This window comes from Chionomys nivalis, chromosome 1, assembly GCF_950005125.1.
Source record: "Chionomys nivalis chromosome 1, mChiNiv1.1, whole genome shotgun sequence".
Classification (NCBI taxonomy): domain Eukaryota; kingdom Metazoa; phylum Chordata; class Mammalia; order Rodentia; family Cricetidae; genus Chionomys; species Chionomys nivalis.
Window position 1 is genome coordinate 25,260,462 of NC_080086.1, and position 16,573 is coordinate 25,277,034.

Consider the following 16,573-nt stretch of genomic DNA (forward strand, 5'->3'; position numbering starts at 1 on the left):
GCCCCACGAATAGGCTCTGAGTGCACCCACACTTCCTGTGCCCCCACGCTTCCTGTTTTCTTTGCTCCACCTAGTATTTCTCCATTGCATTTATCTGTTATACTGCGCAACTGTTGGTTCATCCTCTGTCCCCAGACTGCAAGTTCTGTCAAACAGGAATTTTCTCTCTTTTGTGTCTGCTTTACGAGAACAAAGCTTGGCCTACAGGAGGAGGAGAAAAGGAGGGGGGGTAGCAGAAGAGAAAGGATAGAAGAGGGAGAGAGGGGAGAAGAAAAGAAACCAGGCATCCAAGACAAGAGATGAGTTTTTAAAAGACTCTTTCCAATTATTTTATTTTAAATCTGAACTTGCATAAAAGGTGGCTAGTTGCATTGTATCCCAGCATCCTTGTCACTTGGACTTCAGATGAGCCCAGAAAGGACCTGTGTTCCTTACTATCAGGTCCAGTGGCAACAGAATTCAGTCCTGTAACTTAATTTGCATTTTTTCAGCCTTGTAGTGGCCCCAGTCACAAGTATCTCCAAGAGGTTATTTTAAGATGACAATAGGAAGCGGGTGGTGATCAATTATAGGGTGCTAGGATGGATGGGGTCCTGACTATACTTCCTTCACCTAAAATGGTGGTGAAGTACAAGATGGGACCCCAGGGAATTCTGGGGTGGAGAAACCCCAGTGGGGTACCAACTACCCCAAAGGACACAGCTCAAAAGAGGACCTAAAAGAAACTTAAGCGTCCGGTTTCTGAGAAGCAGTCCCCGGTACCATTCCCTTTCCTCCTGCGCGCTTTCGTTTTCCTTTCTGTAACTCCCTCTTGGAGACACGCACAAGCCAGTTCCCAGCAGAAGAGGAGCCATTGCGCTAGCTGAACACATGGTGTGCGCATGCGTTTTGCCTTGCCTGCCTCTTCTACGGCCAGCTGCGGGCTCACACGTTGGTGTGCTGGGACCCCGAGGATGCTATGCTGCCTGGCTGACTTCGGCCGGAGGGTGTAGAGCTGGCTGCACGGCTCCTCCTGCTCCGATCGCCACCACCCTGGCTCTTCTGGGTGGGCTCATCGGCCAGCTTGACCTTCTCATGCTCCTCCTTCAGGAAGAAGTCCACCAGCAAGCTCTTTTCTTTCTTGATCTGGTCACTGATGTCCGTGGGGATATCCGGAATCATCCAGTCCACGAGGACACTCAGGAACATCACTAGGTTCTGCCAAAACAAGGAAAAGATGTGAATGGCAAGGCTTGGCTTGGTTTTATTATACATGAGGTCACAAGAGGACATGAGCTCACCGCTGTCCACCCTGGCCCCTTCAGAGCGACCACCCTGATACTGAAGACTTGGTGAGAAAGAAAGGACCCAAACAGAATACTAGGCAACTCACTGGCTGAGTGATCTTTACCAGAGAGCCTGAGTGTCCTTTGGCGTCCTAACTGATAATGGTGTCACATTAGTAAAACTATAACTTCAACCTCCCCTGGAGCGGCGGTCAGTAGTGATGAGTTAACATGTGTCAAATAATGACAATGGCAAGACATAGTAAGTGGCAGCTAGCTGGTGGGCCTTTCTTCCGGGAGACCCTGTAGCACACTGCTGCACCATCCACAGAGAGCTCTCACATTTCCTTCAAATTAACACTTCCAGGCTTGCTCTAGACTGGGGCTTCCAAGGAAGTGACCACAAAGCTCTAGACTGGAACCTCCGGGGAAGTGACCACAGAGCACAGTGGCCTCTGTAGGGCTGCTACTGTGACAGCTGCCCCCTTCATCTCCCCAGCTGTCTCTCTGTCCCCAATTACCAGGGACCTTGGGTGTTTTCACGGATATGGCTTTTACCCAACCCACCCACTGCTCATAGTCTCCTCATTCTGCTGCTACCAGGGGCTCTGCTTCCAGTCCTCTTTGGCTGACACCAGGCTTTTGCATACACTTGCATGAAGTCCCCTGCTGAGTCGCATCCCTACCATGTACAGGTCGCCTAGGAAAGCCTTTCCTGGGAGCATTGTCTCTCTGAGTGAATGACTATCAGGCTACGGTGCCTGGTATGGACCAATACAAGTCAGCATGTTCTAATTCTTGCTCATTTCTCAAGTTTGTCCTTCCCACACACTCGCCTAACACTTTCCTCAACCTGCGGTCATTTTCTGTTGTCTGCGAGCTACACACTTGTGTGTCTTCTCTTTGCCTTCCGGGAGACCAAAGCAGTAATACCCTTCACAGTCCTGGGAGCTCAAGGGAAGACTTTGAGAACAACTGCTTCCAGAGGCTCCCAGTTATTTAGAGTCCTCCTCTGCTCACTGCCAACGAGGTAAGACATGTGACATATGGGCAAGGGAGGAGATGGAGCAGGCAGAGGGGAGGGCAGCAGGGGGGTGTCTAGGCAAGTTTTCAAACATATCACCCCATCTCGACAGAGGAAGAATAGCGTCTTCTTTAGGTGAAAGACAAGCTGGTGGGCTTCTCTACATCCTGGGCTAGAGTCTGAGGGGCAGGACACCCTAGAGCCCCCCAGAGACTTGCCTTCAGGGACTACAAAAGCCAAGGGAGCCATAGAGAAAAGGATTTGGTTTTGTGCTCTGGCCTCTGCTCAAAGATCGGCAGGACCCTGAGTGGGAATTGGGGGCCCTGGAGCTCAGAGAATCTCAGCGACGCAATTGGAGCTGTGGCTATTGTCGAAGATAGGAATCACTGGCTCAAGTTTGCTATTCATTCCAGGGGTGGCTAGATGACTCTGCTGGCCCCTCCAACCAGATGTCTCCACGGTAAACAATGCTAACAAAGGAGAGACCCAAGAGCTCAGGAAGAAAGTTTCTGAACTTGAGCTCGTTCTCAGGCTGACAGAAGGGATGTGCTGTTTGTCTGTCCTGGGGCTGAGACTCTGGTTTCAATAGTTCTGCATTTTCTTTTCTTCTTCTCTGGTTTAAATGGGCAAGTGTCTCCACTCGGTAGCTTACTCTACATCTGTCCGATAACTTTACCCTGGGTTTTATTGATCTTTGGGCCAAGTCCACCCATTCAGAGCAGCTCTCCCTGGGGAATCCTCCTGTTTTCCATTCCGTGCTGCCTGCCACATGTTAAGTTCCCTGGGCCATGGAGGACAAGTGGGCCTCTGTCTCCATCACCCTCTGTGCTTAGATTCAACCGACCGTGGATCGAAAACAACAGACACCAAAATCGCACCGACCGGGACATGCACGGACTGATGCGCTCATCAGTAGTTCCTAGACAAGACAGTCTGACACCTGCTCATGTTGAGTTTGCATTGCATAAGTTATTACATCATCTAGCAATGATCTAAAGTCTATGAGAGGATAGTGGTGGGTTACATGCACATGTGATGTCATTTGTTACAAAGGACTTCAGCACCCTTAGATTTTGGTGTCCCAGAGATACCAAGAGATGACTGTATCGTAAGCCTCTGGCACTATCACAGTCTTCACCTGGGCACCCTGCAGCCTAACCATCTTGTTGTCACCTGAACAACTCACCTGGAAGATGATCACAAAGGCCAGACGTGCAGAGAGAACAGACCAGTACTGCTTGGAAAACTCATATGGGTTCGGTGCCCACGGTGGCTCTCGGTAATCCTTGAACCTGCCCAAGAAAGATAGGAGTGTTCAAAATGGGTGGAGACTGTGAGGTTGGAGAGATGGCTCAGTTGGTGAAGTCCTTGCTGCCCAGGCACGGGGGCCTGAGTTTGGTCCAACAAAGGTGGGGGTGGTGGCATGTGATTGTCATCCCAGCATTGAGGAGGCAGAGACAGGCAGATTTTTCCTGGGACTTGTCAATCAACCTAGCGTAATTGGTGAGCCCCAGGTCCCAGTAAAAAACTCTATCTCTAAAAACCAAGAGGGACGGCTCCTGAGGACCAATCTGAGGTTGACCTCTGGCATCCATATCATGTCCATAATGTGCATTCACATACCCACATGTACCTGCACACACATGCACACATACACACACACATTCACACGTGTGCCTGCACACACACACACATACACACACATTCATACATGTGCCTGCACACACACGCATACATACACACACACATACCCACATGTACCTGTACACGCACGCACACATACACACACATTCACACATGTACCTGCACGCACCCACACAACTGCATACCACATAAACATGAATGCACTAAACAGTTCAAATGAAAATATAAATTAACAGTATAGACTGAAGTCAAGGAAATACGTCTATGGGTAAACTTGCAAGATTTGAACAACAGATGAGCTCTTGGCTGTTAAGAGTTGGGAAATAGGAGATGGAGGGAAAATTCATAGCTCAACCAACAAATGTCTGTGGAATAAACGAATCCAAGTCCACGAAAGTCAACCTGGGGATGGATTTTTCCTGTTCTCTCTCCCAAGCACCTCCTAAAGCTTCCTCTGATGTCAGGATATAGTTCCCAGAGGATCCTGCAGATAATGAGAGCAGCCTAGGTCCGTGTGGCCATCATGGCTTCCCATCATTCTGATAGGGGCTCCCAGATGCCTCATTCTGTTCTATGATCAGTCTCTGGATCCCATGGAGATATAGGCACCAGTAGGTCACCCCAGGGTCCCCCTTAGCCAGCAGCTTTGAAGGTATCCTTGCTTCCAAGCTGTACCACTGAAGCCAAAGGAAAGGTGAGCCAGCCCAAGACAAAGGTTGGGTGAATTGGGGAAGGGTTATAAATAACCGCATTTAGTCAACAGTCTTTCTCATCAGTTGCCTTCTACATGTGTGATTTATCAAACACCAATACCTAACGTGAGCTTCTCCCTCCTCGGCCCACAGAGAAACTTTATGTTTTGCTTCCTGTCTCTGTCTTTTCACCCCAATTTTGCAATAAAATGTGCTACGGATATCTCATTTTCTAACCCTGGAAAAGTGACAAGGTCTGATATCAGCACTGTGACATCCACAGACCCATTTTCTTCATGGAATTCAACAAGGCTTTTCCATGAAAGTGTGAGAGCCCCTAGAGGAAGAGTTGGAATGGCATGAGGCCACCGAGCAGTGTGTGTGTGGCTGCCAAGGGAGGCAGAGTAGAGACCCTGCCCAGGGAGAGACATCATACATAAGACACACAGCATGAATGAGCACAAGAAAATACTTTTCTGCATGGTTCTCTTGTCATCCTCTCAGTATATTCATGCAGGTATCCTACATAGCATGGCAGGAACCTGATGGACTCAGAATTCAAGTCTGTGGTCAGGGATTCACCGCCAGGAAGAGATAGAGGTAAAGTGAGGATGTAAGTCTGGCTGGATCCAGGCTAGTCCCTATGATCACAGAGCACCTCAGCAGCAGGTGAAGTTGGAGGTGAAGTTCATAAAGGAAAGTTTTCTGGTTCCTTCCCTCAGCAGGAAGGAACAACGTCCGTAAGAGGTCTACAGTTTAGTACGATGGTTCCGGCTTCCAAGGAGAGGCTAGAACATTTGGGGTCGAGGGAAAGCAATGTGTAACACAAAGACAAGGCCAGAGCAATGGAGTCGGTAACAGAATGAGCCAAGCTGCACGGCAGACACAGATCTTTCCACTAGGTCTTGGCCAGGGACCAGGAGCTTCCACCTCGCTGCCCTGCTGACTCTCCCACTACCAACAGCTGATCACAGCTGTTGCGAGCTTCAGTTGACATCTGGCTGAGAAGCAACACTAACTGCAGCCCAGCAGAGCAAGGTATTCAGATCATCCCTGGCTGAGGACAGGAACAGGGAAACATTACACAGAATGTTTGCTAGTCGGGAAAGGGAGAGAGAAGGCAGAAGGGGGGAAGGGAGGAAGGGAGAGAGAGAGAGAGAGAGAGAGAGAGAGAGAGGAAGAAGGAAAGAGACAGAAAGTGTGGGGAGGGAGAATGTGAGCCAAGTGAATAAGATGTCTTGGGAATGGAGAAAAATCTTTCTAGACTTGCCTATTCTCCTGCTGTATGTAGAACAGTCTGCCCCCTTCCAGTCTTCTAGAGGAGGGTACCATCCCTGCCAGGGCTTGCCATGAGGACATCCCTCCGGCTGCACTGAAAGTCCATTTCTTTCCCTTCTTAGCTCTGGCTGGGAGGGAACAGCTGCTCCCTGAGCTTGGTATGAGAGCCACTGCATACTCCTCCCCTTCCAGTCTGAAAAGAATCCATAAATAATCGAATTCGGCTTCCAACTCTGCTACTAACTTACCACAGCTTTTGGGACCGTCACTTTGCCCCCCCACCCCCACCCCGTGCCCAAAACATGTTTTGAATCTAACAGGCACATTCATCGGATGGAGGATGTGGAGTGGTGGGGATGGCGGGGCCTGCACAGAGGTCTGTCCAGAAAGAGTGCCCTGACAACCACTCTACGCAGATAAGGAAAGGGTGGCTCTGTCATTTGGTACTGAAGCCACAGCACAGAAAACAGTGGCGGGGAACCTAACAGGCTTAACATCTGCCCACGATCCTCTTTCTAAAGTAGCTTTCTGACCTACAGTCAGGAAATGAGTGGACATAGATATTATCTAAATGAATATGACACAAAACCTAAACTTTACTGTACGCAATGAATCGATAGCTTGCTCTAGCTTACCCTAACTTACCCTCCTCCATTCCTCCATCCTTCCCATTCTGTTCTGTGCCATTCTTCCAAAGGCTGTTTGTGACCCACTGAAGTGATTTCACAATCTGCTAATGAACTGTGATTCATCATTTGAAGAGCACAGATTCCAGTAAGCTTGGGCCACTGGATACATAATTAGTTGTTTACATGCCAATGTAAGTTAGCGTTACATAATTTTTTTTTTTTTGAAATTTGATCCTAAGAAGCCAGGCTTATCAAATGTTTTCTCTAAGTAACTAGAAGACACTCGCTAAACAAAGAGACAATTAGCTTTAAGAATAGAAGTATCTTCAAAAGGCAGGTGGCTGATGGGCCTCATTGTTAGCACTGTTGAGGTAGGATCTGTGCTGTTTGTTTTGTTTCTAAAATCTAGTGCTCAGCTCCGAGGGAAGTGTGTGTTTTGGAGACACCAAGTGAAGGTTTGAATACCACTTCCAGTCCCAAAATCCTCCTTGACTGTTCCGTAAGGGCCCAGCTCTTAAAGGCTTGGTCCCCTATGCTGCTCTATTGGAAGGTGGTGGAACATTAAAGTCGCGGGGATCAACTGGAAATCTTTTGGTTAAGCGGGATATGAAAGAGATTGTAAGGCCCTTGTTCCTTCTCTTCTTCTCTCTTGCTGCCTCCACCATCAGCACCTTCCCTTTCATGGTGTTTCCTTGACACAGGCCCAAAGCAAAACTTCTGAAAAAAGTCAAGCGCCCAAACAAACTTTCTATCTTTATAAATTGCTCATCTCAGGTATTTTTTTTTATAGTGACAGAAAGATGACTAACACAGTCTTCATACAAGTTACTCCGTGTCCTGACACCCACTGTCCTCATCCACATTAGCCTAAGCCTTCTTTCCCCACGTTGCTAAGTATCAACTTAAAGAATTCTGCAACTGCCTGGTCCATCAGAGGAAACCACCCAGTGCAGGCTGAGTGTCCCTTATTTGAAACACTGGGTACTAGAGGGATTGCAGATTGCAGACTGCAGAATTTCTTCTTCCTATTTTGGAATGCTTGCTTACATTTAAAAGGCATCTTGGGGATGGGACTGGAAGCAAAACCATGCAGCTCACTGATGATTCACGCACATAGACTGAAGATAGTTTTAGGTCCTGCCCTTGAATCATGGCACTCATGTAGCAAAGTTTGTAGGGTCCACTTGCCATGTAATATTAATACAAATCATTCCACACTTCTGTGAGTTTCATATTTTGGATTTGTAGACTGGGGATACTGACCTGCAATAGCCATTATTTCTCATTTTGCTGAAGATGACTTATAACTTAAGAAACCACATACAACTTTCTCCAGTTGTCCTGGCTTCCGGAAAAGGTTTCTGAAACTCCAGCCCCAGAACCAATGACCATTAGAGGAGCTGGACACTGGCAGACACAGGTAAGGGACACACATAGGAGAGACTCTGGCTAATGGAGGAGGCCCTGAGACCCGGGAAGCATAGCTTTTTTCCTATCATCTCACATAACCTCCAACACCTGACAATCTCCCCTGGGCAGCATGGGTTTCCCAATATTCCCATGAGCAGCCACGACGCCCAGGGAACTCGCTTATCTGCTTAGCTTCCTGTATTTGTTGGCATGTCCCCCACCAAGAAAAGCAAAAATTTAACTTCAGACATATCAGCTAGAGACACTCACCCCTCCTCCATTTCTCCTTTATTCTCCTGAGGATTTAATGTTATTTTTGAGAGTTGCTTTCTAGTCTTCCAAGAAAGACAGACTTTCACTCTTGAGACGACTGGGTCATCCGAACAAGACACGTGGGATTGGAGTGTCTCTGCCACCACATGAGTCAGGTGTGTTGTGTCTCTGAACCCCAGGGTTCTATTCAGAGAAAGGAACCGAGACAATGTGTGGCAGAGGGCTGAGGACACAGAGGGGACACCTGCTCTCCCAGGCCAAGCATGGAAAACATGTGTACCAGTGTGCATGTATACTCGATATTAAAGGAGGACACAGGGAGAATTTAATAAAACAGCAGAGTAAATATGATTTCTAGATGCTTGCACAAAAAACAATGGACACAGAGGAGTCTCCTGGGAAATAAAGTTTAGGGTGGGGCTGTGAAGAGTGGCTTTTTCCTTTCATACACAGATATGTGCACACAGAATTATTTTCATAAGAAAGAAATTCATAAAATTTTCTGCAGGGCTGGAGATGGTATTCAAGGCCCCAGTGCATTCCAGGCAAGTGCTCTATTGCTGAATTATATCATATCCACAGAGGTGCATATGTTTAAAACAGTATAATCACTGGCAATACTCAGTTGACTCCAATGTGTTTTATACTGAGATTTCAAGAGCAAAATTAGAGTGTTAACTTTAACTGACTTAATGGACAGGCCTCCACATAACAAGTGAAACTGATGTTTTTTAAAAGCCAACCTTTCATTTCAGTTCTAAAATTACATTAATCCTATTCTGTGAAAAATTACATGGATGGAGTTAAAGTTGAACATTACCTGAAGAAATAAGGTTCCCATTAGCTCAAATATGTTTCATTGTTATAAAACAAGCCCATGAAATCACAATGTCGAGGTTCTGCAGTCTCAGCTATGTTGGAGAAATAGAAAAACGGGGGAGGTTGGAAGATGCCCGGGCTTGCACAGAGGTTGAGGTGGAGGCGGGACAGAACTGGAGTGGTGATGTGCAATGTTTCCAGTGTTTGTAGGGCTGTATGCATATATCACATGAACAGTTAGATTTGTTTTTGAAAAGCCCTTATTTTCACAGGCGTAGAAACTGAGGCCCTGTTGCTTTGTTTTCTCACCACCAGGACAGAAGCCACTTCAGAAAGGAAGGACCCACAGTGGCTCACAGTCCAGCGTGGTGGGAGGATGGCTGTAGGGACTTGTTCATGTCTAACCCTGTGAGTACATAGAAACCGGACAGGAAATAGGGCAGGACTATCAGCCTCACAGCTCAGTGACCTCCTTCTCCCAGAGATGCCCCACCTCTCTGGAGTTTCACAGCCTTCCAGAACAACACCAGTGGCCAGGTACCAAGCATCCAAACGCATCTGCGGGGGCACATCTCACATCTGAACTAAATAAAATGCATAGACAGAGAGGAAAGAGAGCACCCTGGCTCAGGAGTCTCCATTCTCTTTCCATCCTCACCTAGAGGGTAGTCAGGGACTGTGAGATCTGCCACAACTGTGGGTACACAGAGCTGCTGAAGAGGAGCGGGGAGCCGAAGCCACACTGAGGGAGGGGGCTGCTTACCCGCCCTCAGGAGAAACTTTTCCTGAGATGAAGTGTTAGCTCCATAATGAATCAGTTAGCGGATGCCTTTCTTGACTCCAAAGAGTGGTGTGAAAAATTTTTTTTAAAATAGCCCCACTAGAATTAAATTTCATATTAATGCTGAAACAATTATGCACGATACTTTCAGACCATCTGAGCTGCTTTAAAAATGCCTTCTGAAAGCGACTTGTGGCAGAGGAAAACAAGAAGAGGCAATTAGGAGCTGATGAGAACCGTGTCAATCCAACAGTTGGGAAAGATCAGGGAGCTGACACCTGGGAGAGCCGACCACCTCTGGTGTCACCGTCCGGCAGATGCAAGGCAGCCACAGGCTGAAGGGAACACACCTCTTCAAAGGCTTTGCGCGGGACCTTGGGAATATGGAAGTGCTTACGCCCAGCAGAGAAGCCTGGCAGGAGCCAATTGAGGGTGCCTACTTCTGCATGGTCAACACCTCCAAACAGTCCAGCTGGGGTGATGGTGCCCATGTGTGTTTTTGCCCTGGTGAACTCCCTACTTCCTCCCTGCTGAGCCAGGAACTGAGACACTATTCAGGCTCCAGGGCATGGTGACTGCTTGACCTTGTCAAATGCTCATGAAGCAAGTGGCACTCCTGACATCTTGAGATTGATTAGGGGGCAGCCCTGCTGGAGCAGGTCAATAGCTAACGTGAGAATGTCTCCAGAAATACTGGGGTGGCCTCTCAAAATTGCAAGTGGGTAGCCAAAGACGTGTCTTCATGTTTACCACAACTTTTAAGACAGCTATCCCTGATAAGCTTGGGTTGGAGACCAAGACCTCAGTTTTATGTGACCGTATTTCAGAGATTGCTGATGGTTGATAATAAGAAGGGCCATCAAGTTCCCAGGGCGATTTGCCAGAAAATCAATGTAAACTTCATTTCCTGATGCAGAAGCAATCACAAAGCCGGGCTCCAGGGCGAGAGATATGCATCTGACTTTCAACAGTGTTAATCTCACTCCAGCTACCATATTCATATTTTCCCTCCCCCCCTTCCTCCACCCCCCCCCATTTGCTCACCCGCTCTCACTCTCTCTAGCTCTCACCCATATTAGGTAGATATTTCCATCAATAATTCTTTTTTTTTTAGTTTTTATTTATTTATTTATTTTTTTTCGAGACAGGGTTTCTCTGTGGTTTTGGAGCCTGTCCTGGAACTAGCTCTTGTAGACCAGGATGGTCTCGAACTCACAGAGATCCGCCTGCCTCTGCCTCCCAAGTGCTGGGATTAAAGGCGTGCGCCACCACCGCCCGGCTCCATCAATAATTCTTAAATCTTTTTGACATACTATACTTATATCATATGCCAACCCTGTTCCCGAGACATCACTTACATCTGAATAAGGTACCTCATCTTCAATGTTCTCCAATCACCTTAACTGTACACACAGACAACACTCTGATGACTCCACACACATCACTGTGACCAAAAGACTCACTCTGGATCTGACGTCTACTTTCTCTTCACTTTCTAGCCTCTCCTCTTGGACACAGTGACCTTCGTGTTCCTCCCTCGCCACCCAGCACTCCCTTTGGCACTGCATTCTCCACCGTTGTCACCTCATCCTGTTCACTAACCAGACTGGCTCTGCCGTATGAATGTGGCATTCCCACAAAACCATTCGTAAGCCAGACAGAACATCCCACACCTGTAATCCAAGCTTTAAATTTTTTTCTCAATATGGGATAACAGTTATTACAAAAGGCTTGCCGATAAATAGCATCAGGCATCCAAACTAACCAGACACAAAATCTATGCATCTCAATGACCTTCTACACAGTACAGCTATTCTGAAGCTGTGGAGCTTCATATTTGATTTCACACTTTCACTATTAAATATATGTGTATGCACCTATCAGATACCCAAAAATGCAAGATTGTGTCTAAGTTAAAACTCAGTAAATAATTAGCTTTATATCCTATTCTATGACACAAATGTCCATGCTCTTTTGAGGGAGGGGGAGGCAAAGAGGTGATGAGTTCAAAGCCAGCCTAAGATACATAATGATTTAGCCAGCCAGAGTTACACAAGACCCAATCTTAAGCAAACAAACAGACAAATCAAAGCATAAAATAGATGATTCCTGTGGCCACTGCATCCCTCTTCTTTGTGTTTCATCTCCTTTGAATGCTTCACCCAAACACTTAACTCTGAGTGAGATGCAGGGCTGCCCCTGCAGTGACATCACTGGTAGTCACTAGTGTGGTATATTGATCACCTGTTCCCAGCTCACCTGCTTCATCTGTACTTCCTGATACCACTGTGTGGTGTTCTATACTGCAGAACCTGTATCAAGGTTTCAAACTCATTCACACAAAGATCCCACCGTCCTCACTGGCACTGAACCTGGCTGCTCCAAAGGTCATTCCGGACTGACCTTAGGGTGATCTGTTTCTCTTGGCAGAGGCATAGAGATAAAGTGCACCTCTTATATATGTTCCTACTGGTGATTCTGTCACTCACTGGCAACATGCTTCTTTTAAGTCTTTCTCTCCAACTCTCTCTCTCTCTCTCTCTCTCTCTCTCTCTCTCTCTCTCTCTCTCTCTCGTGTGTGTATATGTGAGTGTTCACAGGAGTACAGAAAGCAGTCTGTGCTGACAGTCCTTGCTTTCCCTCCATCTTCTTTGAGATAGGGTCTTTCGTTCAGCACTGTGTATACCCAGCTGGCTGGCTGACTGGTCCGTGGGGATCCCTCTGTCTGTACCTACCATCTTCCTGTAGGAGCATTGGGATTACAGGTGCACACTACTATGCTGGGTCTTGTGTGGGTTTTGGAGATCTTAATTCAGATCCTCCCACTTGCATGGCAACACCTTTACCCTCTGAGCCATCTTCTCAATCTCAGAATAATTATAAAAAAGTAATATAACACCAGGGTTTCACCTACTTGTACAGAAACTCTGAAGAGATTATTAGAGCTTCATGCATAACCACCTGGGAAAACCAGAGACTTTAAGGCAAATGCAGGAAGCTTAGCCCTGCATCTGCTGACTTGTGTCCTAACAATTCTTTGGGGTCCTGAGCCTTTGCAGGATGGATTGAATGGAAGGATGTTGACTTGATTCATCATGGCAACTGATACCAATTATGTGGAGCTTGAAAACACAGTAGCATTGACTAGAATGGAGTTGGGAGACAGAGAAAGATTAGATTTAGATTTGTTTGATGGAATTTCCTTGTTCAGAATGACACCTACCCTCAGCTTCCAGTGTGGAGACATTAAAGTCACTGGTGTTTAGAAAACATAACTGCTACCAGGCAATCGCCAGTCAGGGGGAAGAAAGACCCATAGTGCTCTATGGCAGACAGGTGCTTTTAGATCTGGAAGACACAGATGGCATTAGCCTTGGCTCTAACCACATAATAACAGCAATCTGCACTCTTGGAGAAATGTGAGCTGAGCTTTAGGTCTATAGTATTAGAAGAATTCCTAGACTTCCAAGGTCTTACCAGTTTCTTTTGATTCTTTTCTTTCCTATTTTCTTGTGTGTGTGTGTGTGTGTGTCTGTGTGTGTGTTTGTGGTAGACTGAACAATAAAACAAGATTGTTTCCACAACTACTTCCAGTTATTAAAATTATTTTGTGATCCGTACTATAGAAGGAGCGGCGGGCTGCATTCCCACCCAGCTCCCGCACGGCTAGCTTTACCCAAAATAATTACACAGAAACTGTATTCTTTCAAACACTGCTTGGTCCATTAGCTCTAGCCTCTCACTGGCCAACTCTCACATCTAGATTAACCCACCTCCAACAATCTGTGTAGCACCACGAGGTGGTGGCCCACCAGGAAGTATCCTAATCTGTGTCCATCTTGGTGAGGAGAGCTATAGTGTCTGCTTGGAGAGGAGAGGCATGGTGTCTACCTCACTCAGCTTTCCTTCTCCCAGAATTCTGTTCTGTCTACTCCACCTATCTAAGCTGCTGTCCTATCAAAGGCCAAGCAGCTTCTTTATTAATTAACCAATGAAAGCAACAGATAGACAGATGACCCACCTACATCACTGTACTTTTCAGGGCCTGTTTGTTTGGTGCAAATCTGAATCTATTGACTAACTGACTTCGTGGGCAACACTAAAGCAGACCCAGATTCTACTAGAAACATCTTGCAGCTCTGGTACAGACTCTCCACTCTAGAGAACTTGACCTTTTGAGCCACACACCCAAATCCAGCACCATGGACAGACAGTCTGGCAAAGCAGTCAGATACAACGGCCTGGGCAGTGCCTGGTGTAGGAGTCAATCCACATGAACAGGACCTCTGAGGGCTGGGCACTTTGTAGACCCAGATATAAAAACCCTGGAAACATCTATGTTTGCATAAATGAATGGATATGCCCACTCGTCTACTGGGGGCCTGGTTGCTGCTATTTTATCTTTTCTTGCTTGGCTACAGTTAGGGTTCTGAGTTGAGAATGGCCATCTGTTTAAATCAGAGGTCAGCAAGCTGTCTGGTCTGGGATAACCAAATCATCTCATCACACAATCTCAGACTGTGGATCTGAGCTTAAGCATCTCTCTTAGGAAAGTCTGGCTTTGAGTCCCAAGGGGAAGGCATGAGTCTCTGCCCACTGTTTTGACTACACTGAGATTCCAATCTTACCATACTCAGAAACAAGCAAACAGTGTTGATGGGAGGAAGAATGTAAGTTAGTGTAGTCTCTATGGAAATCAGTACAGGCTACCTCAAAAAAAAAAAAAAAAAAGAAAAGAAAGAAAGAAAGAAAAGAAAACTACCAAGCAGTCTAGTTTTGCTGCCCTTGTGTACATCTCCAAAGCAACCCAAGTGAGTACACCATAGAGATAGATGCATAGCCATACGTTTTTGAGATAGGATCTCACTATGTAGACCAGGCTGACTTTGAGAAATCCACTTGCCTCTGCTGGGATTAAAGGCAATGCTACCATGCCAGGCCTTGGATATCCATGTTTATCATTGCTCTATTCCTAATGACTAAAAAGTGGAATCTGCTTAGATGCCCATCAACTGATGAATCACTCTCTCTCTCTCTCTCTCCCTCCCTCCCTCCCCCCCTCACACACACACACACATACATACACATAAACACAGATATTCACATAAATACACACACATACACACACACATACATACACACACACATGGGCATTTGCATTCCACCATAAAGAAGACTGAAGCTGTGCCATTTATAGAAAAATGAATGGTTAGAAACAGAGATCATCAGGCCAAAGGAAGCAAATCAGTCTCAATAAGCTAAGTACCAGAGGTTTCTTCTCACACAAACAGATTCTATAATTGTTTTAAATGACATGAAACTAGAAAGGGGACTATTTGGAAGAAGGAGACCAGTGGGAGAGGAAGAAGAGACAGCTAGGGAAATAAGAGGATAAAATGGCCAAAGTACATATATATAATATTTATTTATATTAAATATCATATTAGTATATAATATTAAATATTTTATATTTAAATATAATAGTAAATATATAATATATTACATATAATATACACATTATAGAATGAAACACTGTTTTACCTAATTCATGTATGCTTTTAAGACAAAGAAAAGGAGGCCTCTGCTTTGACAGGGGCACTGGTAGCTAAAAACTTTTAAAAATAAGACACAGCTAGAGGGTGGCCTGAGCAAGCCCCTGGCAGCCCCACAGCATCTCCCCCTGGCCTCTTATTCTGGGTGTTATTCCGCATTTTCAGTAGATGAGGTGTGGTCTTTAACCAAGGCTTGACTGGGACTGCCTTGTGACCAGACAAAAGAAGGATCAAGCAAGACATCCTTCTCTGCTCCTCTGCCCTCAGCATTCCTAGAGAAATCACCAAGAGCTTTCCATATCTTAACTTCAGAGATTCCTGAAGTGGTGTCTTTCAACTACCTCTTCTCAATGCCAGCTTAGGAAATAGCCAGGAGGTAGGTGAAAACCACTGCTCGGGCTTCCGAACATCGTTGGCAATGCAATGTGACTGACATCAAACTCAGCACATACGGGGGCTGAGTGACAGAAAGGTATGGAGCTAGACAGTGGGGGTTTTAACTGAGCACATTTGGGAAGATGGTAATGGCAGCTAAAAGATGTTTCGGAGCCCCTGGAGTTGTATGGGCCAAAATGCTGGATTTGGATAACGTGAAGAATACATGAAAAGCTGGGATATCTGGCACCATCTTCAATGTGATAAGATCATGTCATATTGATCCTTTTACTGTTCTGACTGCACTGAGATTCTAATCTCACCATAGTCAGAATCCCACCATAGATCTTAGAAGATCAGCTTCTAGAACCTTCCCTGACATATCAAGAGAACCCCAGTTTCCCAGCCATGCCCAGACTCAGCCTCCCTCCTCTGTCTATCACCACTAACTCTGCAGCATACCGTGTGAAAAAAAAATCTCATCTCGCTTTTTATTAATTCTTCTGTGACTCTAGTCCACGACCAGCACGGGTCACATCTCAGTGATGCGCATCCTAGCTGCCTCCCTGTGCTCTGCAAACGCTAGTCTATCTTCCTCTCTGAAACCACGTCAGTTCCCTAAACACATGCTTTGTGTGAGTGATTCTCTGACAACTAAGAGAATGCCTTTCTATCATAGCACATTGAAGATGCTGGAGGATTTCACAGCTTCCGGCGTGTTCTTCATGCTATCCAACTTCAGCATCTTGGCTTACATGACCCTGGGAGTTCTGACATACCTCATACATTTTCCCAGTACTCTCTTCTCAAATGCCCTCCTTAGCTGAAACC

General features: G+C 46.2%; 1 protein-coding gene across 2 annotated transcripts in view; it reads right to left on the reverse strand.

Moving 5' to 3' along the window:
* Positions 1-924: 924 nt before the first annotated feature.
* The window catches only part of Ano2 (anoctamin 2), a 354,947-nt gene continuing 339,298 nt past the window's right edge, over positions 925-16,573 (reverse strand). For both annotated transcript variants that reach the window (XM_057773268.1, XM_057773275.1), the window contains 2 exons: positions 3,476-3,581; positions 925-1,197 (listed from right to left, as the gene is read on the reverse strand). In XM_057773268.1, the coding sequence (XP_057629251.1) occupies positions 925-1,197; positions 3,476-3,581 (379 nt within the window). The remainder of the gene's footprint in view (positions 1,198-3,475; positions 3,582-16,573) is intronic.